We start from the raw sequence: 12,117 nt of genomic DNA on the forward strand, positions 1-12,117 counted from the left end.
ATCTCACCACGCTAAGTTTCTTAAAGAGTTGTGCACTACTAGGCATAAGACAAACATTCATAAAGACGCCTTTCTAACTGAACAGTTTCTAACTTTATCAGAACATAATGGAATCGTTAAGTACAAGGACCCTGGTCGTCCTACTATACAATGCACCTTAAGAGATTCCCACATGACGGCCGCTTTATTAGACCTGGGGGCGAGTGTTAACTTACTCCCGTATTATCTATACAAACAAATAAGCCTACAAGAGATGCAACCTACTAAAATGACGTTGCAATTAGCGGATCGGTCTATTAAGTATCCTAAGGGGGTGGTTGAAAATGTGCTTGTTAAAGTTCAGGATTTCTATTATCCTGCTGATTTTGTTATCCTCGATACAGAAGTTGCTAATGACCACGATTCGATCATTTTAGGCGTCCTTTCTTAGCCTTTCGCCAACGCTACCATAAAGCGGCCGCGATGGTTTGATGTCCTTGTCTTTTGGCCATTTTTCTGTTGAGGTAAATGTTCTTTAAATGATGAAATAGTTACCAGATTTGTCTGTAGATGGGGCGGTTAGCATGATCGAGAGCTTAGCTCAAGATTATTTTAATAACACGTTTCCTGAAAACCAGATGCATAAATTCCTTTCTTTTGGAAGTTCAGATTTCGCCGATGACTCCTACTTAGAGGAAGTCAACACCATCTTCGAGTCTACACCTATCGTAGACCCTTCTGTTGCTCCATCTACTGAGTTTGAAGACCTGCTGCCTAAGCAAGTATTCATTACTCAAGATGACGACTCTCCAGAAGCATTTATTGACATTCCTTCCACCCCGGTGCTTAAACCTCTTCCTTCTGAGTTAAAATATATTCAACTTGATTCGGATGGTAGTCATCCGGTAATTATATCGTCTTTGTTATCTAAGGAGGAAGAGGCACGTTTGATTAGGGTGATTAGGGAACATCGTTCCGTGATTGGTTGGTCCTTAGCCGACATTAAGGGAATCGACCCTAATGTCTGCACTCATTGTATCCACTTGGAGGAGAACACAAAGACTTCTCACGAACCTCAGCGTTGCTTGAACCCTGCCATGAAAGAGGTGGTCAGGAAAGAAGTCTTACAGTTACTCGATACGGGTATCATATACCCAATCTCTGATAACGAATGGGTAAGTCCCATTCATGTGGTTCCTAAGAAATCAGGGATTACCATGGTACGTAATGCAAAGGGTGAATATGTTGCCACACATGGTCTTATGAAATGGAGGATCTGTATTGATTATAGATGTTTAAATGCCATGACACGAAAGGATCATTTTCCTTTGCCCTTTATAGATCAGATGGTCGAACATCTAGCTGGTCATGCCTTTTATTATTTTTTGGATGGCTACTCTGGCTATTTCCAAATTATTATTGATATTGATGACCAAGAAAAAACTACCTTCACATGTCCTTTTGGAACATACGCCTATAAACGAATGCCTTTTGGCCTTTGTAATGCTCCTGGTACCTTCCAGCGGTGTATGCTTCATATATTTAGTGACATGGTAGAACGATTCATAGAAGTTTTCATGGATGATTTTTCTATCTATGGAGACTCTTTCACTAACTGCCTGTCTAACCTGTCTAAGGTTTTGACACGGTGTGAAGAGAAGAGTCTGGTTTTGAATTGGGAAAAATGTCATTTCATGGTAAAAAAAGGAATAGTGCTAGGGCACACTGTATCTAGTGATGGCATCGAAGTAGATAAGGTCAAACTAGATAAGATAGCGACTCTACCTATACCACAGACTATCCATGATATTAGAGCCTTTCTAGGCCATGCAGGTTTTTATAGGCGCTTTATCAAAGATTTTTCAAAAATAGCTAGGCCTTTAATGAATTTGCTTTTAAAGGATGCCATCTTTGATTTTAATTTTATCTGTAAATAGGCTTTTGAAACTTTAAAAGCCGCCTTAACCTCTGCACCCATTATATAGCCTCCTGATTGGTCTAAGCCTTTCGAACTCATGTGCGATACTAGTGATTATGCTATTAGTGCTGTCTTGGGACAGAAACTAGATAATAAATCCACCATTATTTACTATGCTATTAAAACTTTAAACGATGCTCAAAGGAATTATACAACTACTGAAAAAGAATTCTTAGCTGTCGTTTATGCTTTAGATAAGTTTCGTCCTTATTTGGTTGGTTCTAAGACTCTAGTTTACATGGACCATGCAGCCCTTAGGTACCTTCTCGCAAAGAAATATGCTAAACAGAGACTAATCCGATGGATTCTTCTCCTACAAGAGTTCACATTAGAAATAAAGGACAAAAGAGGGGTCAAAAATGTTATTAACAACCACTTATCTAGACTTACAAATGATGACGATAGTGATTCTGAGTCCATACCGGACTCTTTTCCTGATGAGCATCTGTATGCTATTTTTTCTGCACCATGGTATGCTGACATTGTGAATTATTTAGCGTCTGATATTATTCCTAATGATTGGTCAAGAAATGAACGTCATAAGTTCTTGGCCAGAGTCAAGTTGTACTACTGGGATGAGCCCTACCTTTTTAAGTATTGTACGGATCAGATTATTCGTCGTTGTATTCCCCACTACTAAAAATATGGTTTTTTGCCACGGTTAGTTGTAGTGGCAAAAAGCCCAAAATTCGTGGCAACATGTGTTTTGCCACGAAAACTTTTTTAGCCTATTTCGAGGCAAAAAGGTGTGGAAAGAAGTTTGTTGCCACGACATTTGCCACCGCTTACAAGAGAGTGAACATTTAGCGCGACCATGTCGTGGCAAAACATTGTTTTTTATTTGAATTAATTTAATTGTCAAAATAAATTAATTTCTTTTTAATCTGAGCCGCGACGCTGCAAAAAGTATTTATTGCCACAAGTCGTGGCAATAAATGTTTCTCCGCCATTATTTTTGTTCTTTTTGCAGCAAATGGCGTGGCAAGACATTCTTTTGTTTTTTTTTTTGCAACAAATGGCCGCGGCAAGACATTATTTTTGGTTTTTTTTTTGCAACAAATGGCCGCGGCAAGACATTATTTTTGGTTTTTTTTTTGCAGCAAATGGCCGCGGCAAAACATTACTTTTGGGTTTTTTTTTATAGCAAATGGCCGTGGCAAAAAGTGTTGTATATATAATAATAATAATAATAATAATAATAATAATAATAATAATAATAATAATAATAATAATAATTTGTGTACTAAAACCACATAGAACTATGAATGAGAATCTAAAGTGAAATTTCATTTCACATGGAAGCTACATAAACCAATTCCAATCACTACCAAAAATAAGAGAAATAACAATCCATCTTTCGAAAGTATTTTGATTATCACACAAACAAAAGTATCAAACTATCTACACAAAAATTCTTGTGATGAAAGTCCAAAATCCAACAATACGCATCTGCTATAATAGTACCATATTCCGCCTATTACGCCAAAATCGCGAAAAAACTATGAAGTTTTGAGAATCAATCATGCATGTACAATAAGCCATCGTTGTGCATTTTATTTTCTGTGTAAACAAACAACAAGAAAAGTTTAGAAATAACAAGAAAGACATAAACCGAAGACAATAATTAAAGGTTTATCACTCCAATGAGTGCTTAGTCATCTACCAAGCTTAGCATATGCTTCATTAGTGTCGACTCTATAAACCAAAATGTTCACTATAAGTTTTGTAGCTATTTCATACCTAAGACCGAAAGACCAAGGATGATAGCCACTCCACGCCCTTTTTTTTCTCACCCAAAAAAGAAAAGGAACAAGTCAAGACCGATCACTACTTGTAACGTATCTAGAATTCTAGATTCTAGACAAAACAGAGTAGATGTAGATGCAATTCCATTATTAGAAATTGAATAATACAGATAGATAATATTATAATGTAGCAAACACATGGATTATGACGTAGTTGACAATACCCAATAATCAACCTTAAACCCCATCAGTTATTCTACTTTAAGTAGTTGAAAACAAGATATTACACAAATAATCACCACAAATGAAACCAGATACTCTTTTTGCATGCGACTTCCGTAAATGAAAAACAAAAAGGTAATTTATACAAAAAAAGATCAAACTTCTTCTTTAGCCAAAACACTTTCAAATCGAAACAAAACTTAGGAGGCTACCCAATCTCATTATCAGTCTCTGCATCAGTTATAAAGGTGATCATTTCAGTAAAAGAATATATATTACTTTGCTTCTTTGTATTATTGTAAACTATAATAAAAGTATTGCTCCATCCCCCCTTTCTTAAAACCAAGATCAACCAGACATTGCAAACAATGCCTACTTATTAATCAGTCTACCCAATAACTTCTCAAATTACCAAAAGTTTTTTCAATAAGATAGGTCAATTGATGAACAAAACAATAACCGCACTTCAAAGTAAATCCCTCAAAGTTCAATAGCTCAAAGGAATACCTAGACTAGAGAGAGTGAAAGGGTAGTGTGGTCTTTTCCAATCTTTTAACTACTTATAGTTCGAAAGTACAGCTTGGAGGGAAAGCTGCCACTTTTGGCAAACTTTGACTGATGTTTCCCGGTGAAGATCGCCGTTGACTGAGGATGGAAACGTCTTTGGAGCCAGGTGGAACTCCAAATCTATTACCCCCATCCCGAGCTGATGAGGGGATGACAAATCGGGATGAGGCTCAAATCCAGAACCTTAGCTCCACCGGAATGCAAACATGGAGCTCACTTTTTACTAAGAGTAAGAATTCTAAACTTCAGCCTAACCTTACTAAGGTGTATCCTTCGTTTTTAGATGGAATTGCTGAGGTTCCAAAAGAAATCATAACTGAAGGAATAGATCTATGGAATGAATACGTAGTAGGCTTCTTTGTGGAAAAGAGGTTGTCGTACCTTTTTGTTAAGGATGCTGTCCAGAAACAATGGAAGTTAACAGACGATTTTACTATGATGGCAGATAAAAATCTTTTCTACTTTAAATTTGTCAATGATGAGGATAAACAGTGTGTTATAGACCATGAACCCCTGTTCCTTGCGGGTAGAATATTTGTTGTGAGACCATGGACTCCATCAATTGACAAATACAGAAATGGGATCAAACCTCTTCCCATTTGGATTCGAGTGGATCTCCCAAAACATCTATGGACTAAAAATGGTATAGATTTCATATCTAGCATCATTGGAGAGCCCATCTGCATGGATGATGCTACAGCAAGAAGAACCCGAATATCATATGCAAGAATCTGCGTAGTTGTCGACATAGAGTTTAAGTTTTCGTCCTTTATTCCTGCCAAGATTGGTGAGGGGGATATAGTAGACATTGGGCTAGATTATGAATGGGTTCCTGACTTATGCACTAGTTGCAAGATTTTTGGTCATTCTGATTCAAAATGCATAAAAAACAAAGAAGTGAGTGCACATAATCCAGTCATACAACCACAGATGGCTAGAACACAGGTTCAGAACAAACCAAGGAAACAACATATGAGATGGACGCCAAAAAAGAATACTCTCACAGGCCAGACAAGCTGCTTAAGGGATAAAAATGAAACAACTGTCAGTAATGATGGTCAGTGAGGATACTCTAGTTGTTACAGATGGAACAACTGTCACTAATGGTGCAAGATGTTGCACTTCTTCTGGAGGAAAAAGCAGGCTCGAGGAAGAAGAAACACTTAGACCTTGAGTCATAAGAGGTCTCCCACAACATTTGGTGTACTTTCGTTGAACCCTCCCAATCCCCAATAACAATTATCATACATCATAGTGTGGTGGGGTTTGACATCTTGTAATGGAAAACATGTGGATAAGGACAAAGACAACAGATATTATCAATTTTAAGTTGGTTGTGGATGGAAGTGGAGTGACATACACGAAGAATGACTATTGCCGACGATGTCTAGAGAGAGTCGACATTGAAGATTTTTTTTGTATCCGAATGTCATTGACCTCGACTTCGTGGTATGTGAGCTATCTTGTGCGGTCCTCTCTCAGTATCTTTTGACATCGAGTTGTCAAGGCATCACGAAGTAGATCTGCGATTACTTTCGAAGTGCGGTGAAGGCAATGGATCAATCGGCACGACGGCAAATCTGGAAAATTATAGATTTGCAAGATGCGGGCGAAGGAAGTGAAGCTTTTCAGCCATTACGGCAAAGTCTTCAAACCGTCCCGACCTCCGATCGTTAGATCTTTTAAAACGAAAGGTGTCGCATTTCTTCCGGGCAGACGCAAGTTTCTGGAACAAGTAATCCAAAGATCCACAAGTGATGTGAGGTTTCCCAACCCATTCGGCCAGCTCATCAAACTGTAACAATTATCAATCCACAATCTTCAGTGATGGGAACCATTCTCTTTGTCTTCTCACCACGCTACCACCTTCAATGAACTGGAGAGCATCCAATTCCTCCAGCTATACATCCTTAAGAGATGGGAGTTGACCAAGTGCTGGGAGATTTTGACAATTTCTACATTGTTTGAGACTAATCAAGACTAAATCTGGGAGCAATGGATCCGTCATCCACCGTGGGAACTGTTATCTCTCTGAACCTTTTATGCCCAACGCTTTAAGATTTTGATGTGGCTCGAGGTTTCCCAGCACATCAAAATCAATTTTCACTCTGTTAACGCCTTCGTCATTCCATACTAAATGTAACCTTGCAAGGTTGGGCTTACCCTTTAGATTCGCTTCCACACAATCTCTAGCACTGCTCACATTTTCAAGATTGAAAATCTTCAATAGGCCTTTGAGATGTATTAGTCCATTCAACTCATTCAATTTGCATCCAATCCCCTTCCCCACAAAAAAAGTTTCTAATCTCCGAATAGAAGTTAAATGACTAAGGCCAGATGGCATGTATGTTAACATAGTGTCCTTATGGGTATAAATGTGCTCAAGTTTTTGCAATTTCCAGATTTCTCCAGGCAACAGTGTAATTTTACTACATAAAAGCCCCAAGCTTTCTAAACTTTGCAGCTTAGTAATAGAGTTGGGGACACGATTCGTAGCAGAGTCGGATATAATCTCAAGGTATCTTAGGCTTCAACTTACCAATGGAACTTGGAACTTCCGTGTTTCTACCAAAGAAACCCCAAAGACACTGCGTAAGCATTTAAAGCTTGAGAGAATATCCTCGATTGAGAGATAATTTCGAAGTTAAAAAGAAGTGTCCGTAAGTTTGTATGTTTACGCAAGGATTCTCGGAACTCAACTGGCAAATCTTCTCCCACGCAGCGCAGATGCCGTACTCCATTAGGGATGTCTCCTTTAGTTTCCTTTCCCACAATGAAGTACTCTGTTCCTGCAACAGATTGTGCAAGGTCATGAACAAGGTCATGCATTTTCAAAGTCCGAATCTCCCCCAAGTAATCTAGTTCTGCTTCTTGAAAGAACGATCTCCACATCAAATCTTTGACATACGCATTACCTATATCTTCTAAGATTTGATTTTCTCCGAACGTGTGAACAGACCCTTGTGCCACCCATAATTGGATCAGTTCTGGCTTCGAAAGTACCCAACCTTTAGGAAATATAGCACAATAGGAAAAGCATTGCCTCAAATGGAATGGCAAATGATTATAGCTTATTCTCAATCAAAAAAGGCAAAATCCCAACTTCTTCTAGAGGCAATCTCCAAAGATCACTATCTTTGATACTGGCCCACTCATGTTCCTCGGTCTTAAACCGCATTAAGCTTCCAAGGGCTTTAGGCTGCTAGAGGCACTCCCCACACTTTCTCACAATTCCTTTCCAATTTCCACAAGGTTCGGCTTTCCTTGCTTTTGATCTGAACCAAATGCCCTTTGCTTGAACAAATCCTAGCAATCATCTTCCGACAACCTTAATAGTTTATATTGTGAAACGGATCCCATTATAACTGCAACCTTTTCGCTTCTAGTGGTTACAATTATTTTGCTTCCCATTGAACCTCCTAATAACAAATCTTTCAAGTTATTCCATTTCTCACCATTTTCATTCCACACATCGTCTAGAACTAGTAAAAATCTCTTCCCTTTAAGTTGTTCCCAAAGACGAGATTGTAACTGGTCCATCTCCAACTTAGGACATTCACTATTGGTGGCAGATTTTATCGTCTTTTCTGTAATTTCCTTAACATCAAAATCCTCCCCGAGACACACCCACAATTTTAAATTAAAAGTACGATTTTAAATAGAAGAAGTTGGCCAAACACAAGAGAGAACTTACAGAGAAGTGACTGAAGCCCTTGAACCTACAGTTAGAGGTTCACAAGTCGTAGTTCATTTTGAGGTACAAGCTTCAAACAGATTTGCAGTACTCATGCCAGCAGAGGATGAAGGTGTGCAGGAATCTGAAACTGAGATTGAAAAGCAAAATAACATGGAAATAGTTCCATATGTGGCAGCCATTTCCAGAAATGAACAAGAAATGTTACAGGAGGACAAATTTGAGGAGGTCATAACTGAATTTGAGCCATCAGAAGTGGGTTCTCTGAATCTGAAGGAGAAGAAGGAAATTGAAGATTCTAAAGAAAAGAAAGTTTACTCAATCAAGAGAGGAGAAATTCGGCGAGGAGGATAGCTACTTTCGGTAAGTGAAGAGGAATTCGAGAAAGAATATTTTTCAGACCACCTTGATCTTTGAAGAAGATTCAGAGGTAGCTGGAATGTTAGAATCTCCACCAATAAATGGTATTAGTGTCAAAACTAAACAGCTAATAGAAACCAGCGGCCTCTAGTCGGAGACGAGGGATGGCATAAGGCCAAGAGGAAGTCTAGAAACAAGGCCAAAGGGCAGCCAAAGTCAGAAAAGATAATAATGAAGAAAAGGAAGAGAATGCGATGGGAGAGTATCAACGCCATTGCAAAGTACACAACACATGCGTAAAGCAGCAAGAGTTGGTGTAGAAAAAGGGACCAAGAGTGGGTCGGGAATACAACCCCAACTATCTTAATGATTAATTTAGCATGTTGGAACATGAGAGGTTTAACCAACCCTTCAAACACATTGAGGTAAAGGGATTTGATACATAAGTATGATATAAGTCGATGGGGTTGATCGAAACAAGAGTGAAGAACGACAAGATGGATGAAGTCCCACGGGAAACTCTTGACAAGAAACAAAAGCGACAAAATGCATAATGGATCGGTGAACTATCTCTAATCATCATCCTCTCTCCCGCAGCAGAGTTCAGGCGCATTCAATCCCTTTCTGGCTGGATGACTCTATCTTGATTCCACTTCAAGTATGGATCCGGTTATTTGCTTTTTCTCTAAGATCTGTTTTGACAAATCGATGCTCACGGTGTACAAAGCGAATTGGGCATTGAGACATCAGATCACCGAGATTTGTTTCATGCCAACTGCGCTTAATAAGTCAAATCGCTTTCTACCCACAAAAAGGCGGGGTTTGATAAACATAGGTGCTTCAAAAGCGGTCCATTCAGCAAAGAAAGTAGATGTCGGGTTGAATAAACTTCTTGCTTCTTCTATCCTATCCCACGATCTCACAAGAAGGCAATGCAAAGCAGCCCGTATTCACTTACTTTCCCTCTGTGAAGAAGAGCGGGCTTGACAATCGGTCGGCGACCTTCGATCCGAAGGTCTCCTCTCATCATATGTCAACTTCTTCAAGTTGAACCTCTTGTGTGCCTTCGAGACCTCTTTCTCCGATTTCTATCTTTGTTGGATCGTACGAATACCGGCATACCTACCTTTAATGCAGTTCTTCTATCCCATCGGCTATAATGCCTTTCTTGATGTACTTTCGAGAGAAATGGGTGCGGTACTTCTCGGCTCATCCTCTATTAAGCGTCATCATATAAGCGGCAACATGGCCACCATAGACATACTTTCGGTGAACCCCCGCATCCAACTGCTTATTCTCTTTCTTAAATCCGCCAAATCTCTTGTCTTTGTGAGGAATGTCAAGCCCACCATCCAATGCACCCTTAAGTGCACCGGTTGTTGTTCTAATAAGGCCTACATCAAGCAATGCACCGGAAAGGCCTCACGGAATCGATGAGCTCAATAGAAAAATCTTCCCAGTTGCCTCAACATTTCCCTCCTACTCCTCATCCATCTCGAGTGTTTTCGGGACCACGGCGAGCCAAGAGAAGGCGGTCTGCGATAGGCTGCGAGTAATTGGTGAGACCAACATCAAGCCCATATCGGGGAGGCAGTTCATGGGCATAAGCTGATGTAAGTATCATATCACCAAAGCAATACTAGTAGATACAATCGAGTAATTATATCTTTGTTGGTAAACCGCACAACAAAAGCGATATTTGGGTGTCCCGTACTTGTTCTTGTCTGGTTGATAAGGCGGATCACGAGCCCCGTAATCCGTCTTTCCAGCTCTCCTTCTCCTGAACTTGACTTGATAACGCTTAAAGTAAGCCCTCGACTTTGTGGGTTTGATGAACACCATGGTTGGGTTTTCGGATATGCTCTTTCTTCTGCTGCCGAGAAGAGAATGAGAGTGAGAGAAAACCAATACAAGTTGAGTGTAGGAACACCCAGCGTCCCCAATTTCTTATAGCTGATCAGAATAAAACAGAACCATGGCAACAGACTGATATGTGTGGCACAGGAATATCTAGAAGTCAAAGACTCTACGACGAGAGTTTTACAAGAGACCCGTTTTTGTTCGATATGCCCGGTTAAGTATCCCCCGCTATTTCGATGTTATTGAAATTGGGTCATCATTTTCTTCATGAAGAAAGCCGCCAAGTAGCTTAAACGAGAGGCTGCGATAGCGATTCAAGCACAACCCTGCTCTAGCACCTCTTCCCAATTGAGTAGAGATCTTGAAACTTCAATCCAGAAAAATGGGTTTATTGAGGCTGTGACATCTCACTAGCCATCCAAGATTAAACTCAAGTTTGGAAGTGAAATATCGCATTTGAAATGGTTTCTTACATGGATCACGGTTAGAATCTAACGCAATGCGGGATCAATCATCCTACTACTAAAAGCGTGACAACCTCGTTTTCACATTTACGAACAAAGACACCGAGTAGACAATATCTCAAAAGTCAAAACATAGACAAAGACTCAAAAGGCACCAAGAGTCAAAACAAGAAACACCGCGGTTGAATACAATCAAGCTTAGGAAATTAAAGGTCTATTATTGAGAACAACACTTCCATAGTTCCCTTCTTGTCTCATAATAATCTATCAAAATGAGCAGAAAAAAGGTCAATCGGCATTTAAAATGATTTGGGTATCTTTTTCTTTTAATCCTAATATATATTCAACAACTCCGATAGTTCAAGTTTTGCAAAGCACTCAACGGTGGGATGGTAAGAACTGAGAGCTCAAGCTATTATAGAATGTTTAAGTAGTTACACTATTATAACATAATAACCACAATGTATGTAGAAAGAAAAAACAAACAACAACGACCAACAATAATAGGTTTGTTTCCTACAAGAAACCTGTTAGATTCGGTAGAATTTTTACAAACGGTTGTTAAGTAGTAGCACTAATATAACCAACCCTTGTAACGATCAAATAGGAACTCTAGCTTGCTCTAGACTTGGACACCCGGTGTATATCGGGTTCGACTTGAACTCTAAGCAACTACTTAAATACTATTTGGACTCAAAGTTGCAAGTACTTGATATTAAGCTCAAAACCACTTCGGAACTAACCAAGTTGCCATGAAATCTAAGCTAACTACTTAAACAAATATTTGGACTCAATGGCTTAACAATATGCATCCGGGAAGGTTTTTAACAGGGTGAAGATAACTCTTGACTCTAAGAGACCAGCTCAGATTATAAAGAAAAAGAACATTCATAGACAAGAAACTAAGCATGTTTTACGTACCTACATTGATACCATTTGGGCAAAATTAGCCACCTTTTGCATAAGTTGTGTTTCCATGTCCATGATCTCGTGCATCCAACTGCCTCTTCATCTCATCTATTTCATGTCGCCTTTGCTCATCTTTCTCTTGTGCTTTCCTCTTAATCTCTTCAACCTCAAGTCGTCTTTCCTCCTCCTTCTCTTGTGCTACTCTTTGCATTTCAGCCAACTGGCTTTCCAGGTCATTCACACGATTGTCTGAAGATAGTCGGGAGCCAAAGTAGCTGGTTGGGGTTACACCTCGTCCCTTCAACCTCACACGTCCATGCCACTCTGGAGGCATCACTT

At 39.5% G+C, this 12,117-nt stretch overlaps 1 protein-coding gene and 1 pseudogene across 1 annotated transcript; one reads left to right on the plus strand and one right to left on the minus strand.

Moving 5' to 3' along the window:
- Positions 1–4,575: 4,575 nt before the first annotated feature.
- Positions 4,576–5,556, plus strand: LOC147523522 (uncharacterized). Its single transcript, XM_086571363.1, has one exon. The coding sequence runs from the start codon at positions 4,576–4,578 to the stop codon at positions 5,554–5,556; it is 981 nt and encodes a 326-aa protein (XP_086427489.1).
- Positions 5,557–9,495: 3,939 nt separating this feature from the next.
- LOC147523523 (large ribosomal subunit protein uL18y pseudogene) lies at positions 9,496–10,438 on the minus strand (annotated as a pseudogene).
- Positions 10,439–12,117: the final 1,679 nt, after the last annotated feature.

This window comes from Coptis chinensis, chromosome 1 (assembly GCF_015680905.1).
Source record: "Coptis chinensis isolate HL-2020 chromosome 1, ASM1568090v1, whole genome shotgun sequence".
NCBI classification, from domain to species: domain Eukaryota; kingdom Viridiplantae; phylum Streptophyta; class Magnoliopsida; order Ranunculales; family Ranunculaceae; genus Coptis; species Coptis chinensis.